Source organism: Pollicipes pollicipes, unplaced genomic scaffold (assembly GCF_011947565.3).
Source record: "Pollicipes pollicipes isolate AB1234 unplaced genomic scaffold, Ppol_2.1 Scaffold_4295;HRSCAF=5057_pilon_pilon_pilon, whole genome shotgun sequence".
Classification (NCBI taxonomy): Eukaryota; Metazoa; Arthropoda; class Thecostraca; order Pollicipedomorpha; family Pollicipedidae; genus Pollicipes; species Pollicipes pollicipes.
The window spans coordinates 13,935,536-13,945,660 of record NW_023596461.1 but is presented as its reverse complement, the minus strand read 5'-3'; the positions used below and the strand labels follow the sequence as shown (position 1 = coordinate 13,945,660).

General features: G+C 48.0%; 1 protein-coding gene across 1 annotated transcript in view; it reads right to left on the bottom strand.

The window, feature by feature from the left end:
* The window catches only part of LOC119097133 (cystathionine gamma-lyase), a gene marked incomplete in the record, with an annotated part of 14,194 nt that extends 5,082 nt beyond the window's left edge, over positions 1-9,112 (bottom strand). Inside the window, 2 exon segments of the mRNA XM_037220184.1 lie at positions 1,391-1,552; positions 9,048-9,112. Coding sequence (XP_037076079.1) covers positions 1,391-1,543 — 153 coding nt within the window.
* Positions 9,113-10,125: the final 1,013 nt, after the last annotated feature.

Genomic DNA, 10,125 nt, shown 5'->3' with positions numbered 1-10,125 from the left:
CGTGTCCCGCCTCAGGTTGCGATAAATGTTTCCAATCCACGCAAGCTTTTGGTAAGAAACCTTGGTGATCTTTATTGTATTCCAAGCAGCTTTGGGTGCTTCGTTAAGAACATCAGCGCACACTTAAAGCTTGTTAAGATGCGCTGCACGAGATGAGTGTTTGCGAAAGGGCACCCTACACATATTGGCGCCGCTCAGAAATGAAACAAACATGCGCTTTCATGAAAACTGCACACCCGACCAAGACAAAATAATAACATTTTTTATGTACAAATGCTCCCAGGTCAATGGAAGTTGTTGTAACTTTGAATTCTGCCGGTGCCTTGCCTGAGAAACTATCTCAGACATATCTGGCCCTGCCTAACGCTCCGTTGCTGCATCAGGTGGAGCGGTACCCCAGAAATGGCCTTCGCTGACAGCAGCCGTCTGACTCTGACTTGCCAGAGGACCACGAGCTTGCAAGGTGCACCCAATTTTTAGGCCACAAGATTTGCTACTTAGTTGCCTATAGATATGGGAAGTTTTGCGCGGCTATACCGCGCCGTTGGGAATTCATTCTAGAAAAACCTTCGAGGAGGAGGGGAGGGGTGAAATTCACCAGCTCCCAAGCGCGTGGAGCAATAAGCCAGCACATTCAGGCATATTATGGTTTGATAATGTCAGCACTCTGAGCTACTAATTACGCAAATGACCGCGTCCGAATTATCCTCCAGCCGGTTGAATGCAACTGTTGGGGAAGTGCATCACACCCCACCTTCCCGGTGCGAACTGTAATATGGTTGTTCGTCAGGGCTGGTAACAGGTATCATAGCTGTTGTAATTACAGCAGCCCTAAGCAGCAGGTCCAGATGAGCAGGTCCCATGGGATAGCTAGATGTCGGTAACTGTCGAGGCTCAGAGAAAGAGCAGCATTTTGCGCAGCATTTGATCCGGAAGTAGCATTCTAATTCCGACATTAAATTATTCTGAAATTTAGAGCACGTTACACAACTTGACTTCCTTTCCATGGTTCATAAGCGATAAGGTAAGACGTTGCTAGCAGCTCAAATCGAGTCAAAAATGTACTTGAGTTAACGTTTCCTTACAGCACGTTTATCTTCTCTATGCGCAAGGTGGAAGGCTTTCGTTGCAGTAACACTTAAAGTAACTTAACTGCAACTCACTTAACTGCTAGAGTGCAAGCTGGGCCGCAGACAAACTCATCAATATTTGTTTCATAATCGACCTTCCCATACAGAGTGTCTATTTCGCAGTGTCTACTTTTGGCAATATCTAGCTACGAGTTGCTGCCCGTGGATGGCTCGATAATCTCTCCCATGCCAACCAATACCGGGTCCGGCGACCCCCCCCCCCCCCCATCCCCACTCTCCACCGAGCCCGACGAACTTACTCCCCACTCTCCACTGGGCTTCATCTTGTAAGTGGAGGAGAGTGTGATGGGCGGGACGATGGCGCCGTGCGGGTGCCCCTCCTCGGCCATGCCGCAGTGCACCACACGGGTGGCGAAGTTCGGCTCCTGCGCCAGGTACCCCTCCATGGACATGGCGAACGGCTGAAACAGGCAGAGATTCGGTGACACGAGCGCGTCCGCACCCAGAGCATTATACCTTTCTGTGGACTGGTTGAACGGCTGAAATGGAGAAGCAGAGACACGACACGCAAGCCATCGATATGTGAACAGGGGGGAGGGGGGATGGGGCTTAAGTGCCCGCACCAGCGTTACGTCATGTCCCAATTCGAATATGAATATGACGCTAGCATGGCGGACATCGTTATATACCGGCTTCCATGGCGGACATCGTGATATGCCGGCTTCCATGGTGGACATCGTTATATACCGGCTTCCATGGCGGACATAGTTATATACCGGCTTCCATGGCGGACATCGTTATATGCCGGCTTCCATGGCGGACATCGTTATATACCGGCTTCCATGGCGGACATCGTTATATACCGGCTTCCATGGCGGACATCGTTATATACCGGCTTCCACGTGAAAACTTACAACATGAGCTACGGCACACCGAGCTTCTCGTGAGATGTCGGTACTAACGCTGCCAGGATGGCCGCTGGGTTGTGCCAGGGCGAGGAATGTGAAAACAGGACCGAGTGCGATGAGAGCTGCTCGGCTGTGATTCATCTGCGGATCTTTTTAAGCATGCCACGCTAAGACAGAGCTGCCACCGGCTCTCCGTGGCCCGCATCACGATTCAGAAATTACGGCTACGGTCCTGGCTTCGTCGCTAACTGGCGGATCGTTAGCCCGAAAACACGCAGGAAATGGAATAGGCTCACCCGCATGCAGCCTAGCGGTCACACTCACAGCACTTTTTTTTCTCTTTTTTGGATTATAGCCCTTTCGACCAGACATGGTCACTTCAGGGCTATGGGATGAAGGAAAATGGTTAACGGTGGGACAGGCGTGCATACGCCTGGGGGGCCAGCCGCCCAGCTTTAACCCGCGCATGGGCAGGCACCCGGCCGGGGTCCCCCTTCCCACGGGGCTCTCGGCCTACTCGTGGCTGACGCATGCAGCCTGCCCCGGACAAGCGGGGTGTCGCGAGGATGCAGAATGAAGCGAGATAGAGGATAATGGGGGCGGATGCTCACAGCACTGGCAGGGCTCGGTGCGCATTAGTTGTTCATGTGAACATCTAACAAAACTACCAGCAGTGATAGCAAAAGCACTTAAGCGCAAGCACAAATGGCACTTAAATAACCTCGTGTGATTCAAGTGATGGGGACTGCAAGAAAAGATAAGCTCAGAGTTGCGGTCTGCGGTATCAGATGGCGTCATTGGCGCCAGTATAGCATAATAAATACACGTAAATCGCTCACTTACAGCACTATCCAATCGGTCCATGCCTGGCTCAAAGGCTGGTGATGATCTCCGACGGGGAAATCCCCGCGGTTTGGTGCTGAGGGGCTAATTTATGATCCATGAGAAGCCAAGCCAATGTTCTAAGGGGTAAGTGGCCTCATAGGCCAGATATTTCAACAATAGTTAGGATTGTCGCTGCCACCAGAGGAGAGGTCACACCCGTGGGCGCCTGTCAGTTCACGTCCCCATTAGTGGTGCCACTGATTACGGGACCAGTGACGTTTTGATGGGGTTCTCGCTAGTACAACGGTCACTTATCCCCTGTAGGACAGATGGGTCGCCTTAACTCAGCATTCAGCCATTTCGAGCCCTTTGGTATTTCCGTGTCAGGCCATTCGGGCCGCCACATTTTACAACGGATCGTAAGCTGGTGACCTCTTTGGAACCCTCGTCATCTTCGGGACCTTGTGTGACGTTCCAAGACAAAACTTGTTAAACTTCTTTCGTTGACCGTTCCATGAAACATGCCCATGACGTCTGTAACCCGACTGGCTACTTCCACCACTGAGGACGAGACCACTAGAAAACAACGGCCTGCCTCCGATACAATCTCAACGCCTGCGGCACATTAAATCCCGGAATTCGTCGGCCCTTCGCATGATAGTTACATGGTACGGGTCATGGCCGTGCCTGTGATCGGTCGCCAAATCCGCGTCCAGCGGACGCGCCTCCCCGGCCATGGTCGCAGTCTCTCCCACTGATCAGCAGTGTATACATGCGTCGTCTACAGTGGGATACGTACAGTGGGGTGCGACGGCTGTGGATCAGCATCCAGCGAATGGCGCTTGATCTGGATAGTTTTAATCTATAACCCAACTAACGCTGCTCAAGACAGTCATGGCCACAAGGACTACATGGCTATACACACACACACACACACACACACACACACACATATATATATATATATATATATATATATATATATATATATATATATATATATATATCTCTCTCTCTCTCTCTCTCTCTCTCTCTCTCTCTCTCTCTCTCTCTCTCTCTCTCTCTCTCTCTCTCTCTCTCTCTCTCTCTCTCTCTCCCTCTCTCTCTCTCTCTCACTCTCTCTACCTATCTATATCTACATATATATCTATGTGTGTGTGTGTGTGTGGTGGTGTGTGTGTGTGTGTGTGTGTGTGTGTGTGTGTGTGTGTGTGTGTGTGTGTGTGTGTGTGTGTGTGTGTGTGTGTGTGTGTGTGTGTGTGTGTGTGTGTGTGTGTGTGTGTGTGTGTGTGTGTGTGTGTGTGTTGATTATATTTCAATTCTTATGTTAACTCGCTTTTAAGCTAACGATTTTTAACTGACAACGGATCCATGGTCATGCAAAATGCACTTATATTGTACATACTGATGACTTGACACAGGAACAAGACACATGCAAAATAAAACTACCACATTAGTACATGCAGTGATACATGATCTACCCACGAATTTCATGGCGTATTTCATTTTGTCACAATGTCCGATGGACGTGAAGTCACTGATTTACTTAAAATTTTCATGGTAGCTCACGACACGTTTCGTACCTATATTGACAACTGTCCCAACATTTTGACACTGACGTCGACAGCACGGCACAGCTGTTTTGTTTGTGTTATGTGCGCGTGTAAACTATCATGGTGTACACTGTAGGCGTGTTTTTGCCTGATGATGCAGCTGTTTTTTGCTATGGATCGCGAAGCGAGTTAATATTAGAGCACACACACACACACACACACACACACACACACACACACACACACACACACACACACACACACACACACACACACACACACACACACACACACACACACACACACACACACACACACACACACACACACACACACACACACACACACACACACACACACACATACACACATACACACACACACACACACACACACACACACACACACACACACACACACACACACACACACACACACACACACACACACACACACGCAAACCCACACGCAGAGAGAGAGAGAGAGAGAGAGAGAGAGAGGAGAGAGAGAGAGAGAGAGAGAGAGAGAGAGAGAGAGAGAAGAGAGAGAGAGAGAGAGAGAGAGAGAGAGAGAGAGAGAGAGAGAGGGAGAGAGAGATATATGTATAAATATATATATATATATATATATATATATATATATATAACTATAAGGTATGCATGCGCGCTATATGTGGTATAAGCTGCAGAAATCCTACTTGCGTTGTGTGATTTATTAAGCAGTGAGCTACAGCACACGAAAACGAGCGCGGGTCATCCTCTGAGAGCCTGGGTGCCACTGCCTCTGGTATTCACCCTCGGTCACCGTCAATAAAAACATCCTTATCTTTTCCCTCACCCGGGCGAAGGGCACAACAATGTCATAACAGACAGCTTGTGCCTATCAGTGACAGCCATTGACAGGAACATGAAGGGAAGGTTAACTGAGCGCCAATCATTTATATGCCATCCGTTTTTCAAAGCCAGTGCTGTCGATAACAAATCAAAAGAGTAACGTGAATCGAAGTAGAGCGTAGGCTGCCACGCGGCGATTTATTTGTATTATCGGTTGTCAAAAGGCTACGATGTGCATGCAAAGTAGGGCTATGAAGTGTAAGATTATATGTATCATCATACGTACATATTTATTAACCCGGCGCTGAGAAAAGGGGACAATGCGACCCACATCTACTGAAGCTTTTTAGGATCCTTCTCCGGCATGTTGTACAATCACACCCAAATTTTCGGTGGCCTATAGGGTATCTATTGCACGTGCTTTTACACCAAAACGTGCCGTTAACTTTGTGCTTTGAGAGCAGCAGCAGCTTTTGAGAAACACTGCACGGCAATGTACGGCCTGTGCGGGCGGCCGGCGGCAGCCGACGATGCCGTGGAACGCGCGATGGGCTGTCATTGTTATATAGCATAGCTATACATCATAAATATACACAAACACGTTAAGTATAAATCATTTTACTAAGGCTTGAAGATGAAGCACATTGCTAGGCTTTGTAGCCTAGCAGCGAGATCTCGATCCAATGCAATCGCGAGATCTCGTTGAAGCCAATCCACTTGTGTTTTCTTTTAAGTTTGAGCTTTCTTAGCACAAAGACAGCGGGGGCGGGTACATGTCCCTTCCCGTTATCAGTCCGCGCAGCACGGTAAATTAGAGCTATCGTTGAATATAGCTCTTTATTTTATAAATATTGAACATTTGAGCATTTTTTGTTTGTTTTTGTAGCCAATGTTCATCTCCCTGGCAAAACACCTCCACGGCAGGCCTCTTAACACAAACACGCTTCTCTAGCTTCCAGAATGATCCACAGCTGCCGGAATCTTGCAAATAGCGTGTTTAGTCGCTGAGCGGGGGATGGAGGCTTGCATCTTCAGTTCCCGGACCACAATGATTGCATGGAAGGCAGTGATCTGAATGTCGGGTAGCTTTCAACAATGCTTGCTAGAGACCGCGTGATTGACCCACTTTCATCACCCTAACATGCACTTTTGAAGTTGAGATTGCAAGTGAAATATGCTGTAGTATACGTAGCACATGCCTTGCAAGCTGTTGCGAGATACTCAGACGCAAGCCATTCAAGAATCTGGCTCTGTGTGACGCTTTGTTTACGAATTGTTTACAGTGGAGCGTTCCGGACTGCGTCCCCGCGAGATCGGAGGTCACTCGCCCCGACCCTGTGGTGCATATAGACACTACACGTAATGTCAGTCTGTATACACCGCAGGCGCTGGCGGGTGACCTCCCATCTCGCCGGGATACATTCCAGAACGTTCCACCGCAGGCAGATCTAGCGCACACGCAACGAGACAGCAGAAACACCTTATGAAGCACGGCAGTTTGACTGTCTGATAACGTGAATAATTTAGACCAGCTACGAGGGGACAACGATGTATAAATCGTAAAACGGGTTAGTGAGCACCGTTCAACAGATAAATAGTGCAACTATCGACAAAAAGAAACGGATAATAGGATAAACTATGAAGTAAACAAATTGTTTCAGCGTCGTTACAGCGCTACACGTGCAATTGGTTGCATCATTTACTGGTGCTGTCGCGAGCTCCTGACATTTGTTTATCATTGCACAACGTTCCTCACCGTTGCTCCTTGCACGAGTGATGAGATTTGGCCTTCCAATACTGCATTGCATCATATATTGAGCATTTGTCTTCACCGACACGATGCCCTCCCGTTGAACATTTGTAGCCTTAAGACGGTGCCTCGCAGCGCGTGAGGCTGACTGATTTTAATTAAATTATTTCTCTCTAGGAATATACCCCGGTAGTGTGCCGCAAAAGAGTTTCATGCTATGTTGGTGGTCCCAAGGGTTTGCTTTAGTGGTATGCATCTCATAGCATGATGTACGCAAGTCGCTGAAATTTCGGGGCGATGTACTATATTAACACTAGCTGTGTTGAGGTCAATTTGACCACTGAGTGTTTTTCCGGAATGATTTACGAACGGCGAAGCGTGACTGCGCCAAATTGCGTATATCTGTAGACAAATGAATAACGAATTGTTCTGTAGCAAAAATAGATGTACCTTGTGAAGTCACTAACTTACGGCACGTCAAAGTTAGTCCATGGATTCAGCGAAGATAATTTTTAGGGAATCGTTCAATCCGACACAACAACGACGTGTTAGACGAAGCCATACATCACTGGTATAGTTTACTGGACAACACAACAATTAAATTAAGAAGGTTTATTGACCTAGGGTCAGATATAAAGGTCAGACAAAGGTCAACACCACTCTGTTTTTCTCTAGAGTTTGCTGTATGGGGTAGTTTCTGTCGCTCATTTTGAATTTATTGATAATAGAAACCACAATATGCATAGTTCATACGCTTCCTAAAGGCGAGAGTAGGTCACTGACCTGCAATAACCCGGGTTATTTTTTAAGGAGCATATTAACTAGGGCAATCCTTGGCGCTTGTTCAAACGCAGATATCAAAGCAGCCTTGTATGATTGTGGTCACCATGACCTTTGAAAGGTTACACAAGGTATCGGACCTTAAGTGAGCACCGGTTAATTGTTGCTTAAAACAGGTATCTAGGTTCACAGTGGTTGCATGAGAAGGTCTGGAGCACCTTGAACACCAATCTGGGGCACGACTTTGTTTGACCTTATTTCATCCGAAGATCATAACCCAGGGCCCTCAAATTTCACACATGTGAGGTCACGTTCAACCCAACACACTGCGAATTTCTTGTCTTCAGCTCGCTTAGTATTTGAGGTCCTAGGTGGTCACATTGACCGCCCCCCCCCCCTACCCCCCACAGAGCGAAGGGTATTCAACGGGCCACACTGGCGCGTGTTAAGCGATGTTAAGAACTTAGGGCAATCCGTCACAGTCACATGACAGCTGTCCCATTTTTTGTCGCAATCTTTGCCACTTTTCGTGTGTCGGGTAGGGAAAGTGATTTTTTATAACGTTCTAATGGACGTGTTATTCAGCGCAAACTAGATCTTCAAGGCAGCAGATGCTTCTCGGAAAGTCGGTCACCGAATCTTACGAGCTGTCATCGGAAGCACTCGGACCTGAGCGTTCAGCGCACGGAGCCGCTTGTATTTGACGTAAGCGTCTCTACATGGGGAGGTTGAACTCCCAGGGTGACACCCGCACCGGGCGCCAAATCTCCAATGTCATGTCACTGACGGTAAACAAGTGAGTTCCCGTAGACGTTAAGATGATAAAACGACAGCAAGTGGGTGGCAATAGCCCCAGGGACCAGCTCGTCACATCGTCAGGAGGAAAATCAGCAAGAGGGGAATCTCAGCGGAGTGGTTGTGACGGCTTCTGATAGATCAACAGCGCCAGTGTTGCGTGGTTACTGCATTGAGCCATTTTGCTCGTGCACTCAGGGGGAAAAATTATTTTCTTCACAGGAAAATCGAGCGCAACGTAGGCTGGGCTACTCGGGGAGCGAGACATGAAAAGACAGAGTTCAGAGTGTCGAGCTCAAGCTTAATTTGAACCACATTATTAGTATTTTACGTTTCAATACATCTTGCTATACCACTGTAATTACTCCGCATTCCAACCCAGACGTTCTAGCTTTAGCTGTCTTATATACGGTTCTCATAGACGGACCTTGACCAGATATTTACGTTGAACAGCATCGAAGACAACGCTCACATCTAACACCATAGTCATACGGATATAACTCAGCACTTACGTTGGATGAGCAGAGCACGTTAGGGACTGTATAGTATGGACGCGTCGAGTCGTCACGACCGCGGGGCGGACCAGGTTGGAGTGAGCGGAGGCGACATCCGGACCTTTTGCTTCGTCCGGACCTGGCGCCTGGAGGAGGGGCTCAGTGCTGCCATCTGCTGAGACCGTGGAGGAAACAGAGACGGCAAACCGCTGGAAAGCGGCCATAGGGGACTTCGTGGATTGGGTAGGCCCATAGGTACCTATATGGAGTGGCAACGGGTGAAATCGGGTTCATCTTTTGTGAAAATCACGGGTATGAGTACGGGTATAGGCAAGACATTTACGAAATGTCGGGTATATTGCTCCGGGCTTTCAGTTCGCATGCGTTTTGCGTGCGCAATTTGCAAATTTGAGCATTTGCATGCTCCTATGTACGAGACCACGTCACGGAGTGACACGAAGCTATACAGGGGTGTTTCTGGTTTAATTCTAAACACAACTGCGTACAAGCTCATTTGTTTTGGGCATAGACTTAAGGTGTAGAGATCCCTTACCACGCGCTCGGGTGGGGTCAATTTTGACCACCCAACGCTTCTCCCAAACAATTTCCAAAGGGTGCGGTGTAGCCACGCCAGATTTTGCATAGCTGTAGACAACTGAATAGCAGATCATGCACTTCATACGGTCACTGACCTACGGCAGGTCAAAGCCAGACCGTGGATCCAGCGAAGACAATGTTTAGGGAATCGTACTATCTGATGCAACAATGGAGTGTTAGACGAAGCCTTACATCTTTATTATTATTTCCTGCACAACACAACAATTGAATTAATAAATTCCAATGAGCTAAGGTCATGTACGGAGGTCAGGCCAAGGTCAAAACCAAGCTGTTTTATGACCATAGGGCTTGCCATAGGAGGTAGTTTCTGGTGCTCATTCGAATTTTTTATACCAGGAAGCATTAGCTTTTAGTAGGTGACAGAAATATACTGCAAACTATGCTATATCAGTGCCGACGTCACAGATAAGCGGTGACATAATGTTTTTACCATGCGCCTCAGATCCATGGGTGTTGGAGCAGGGAGGCAGGGGGCGTG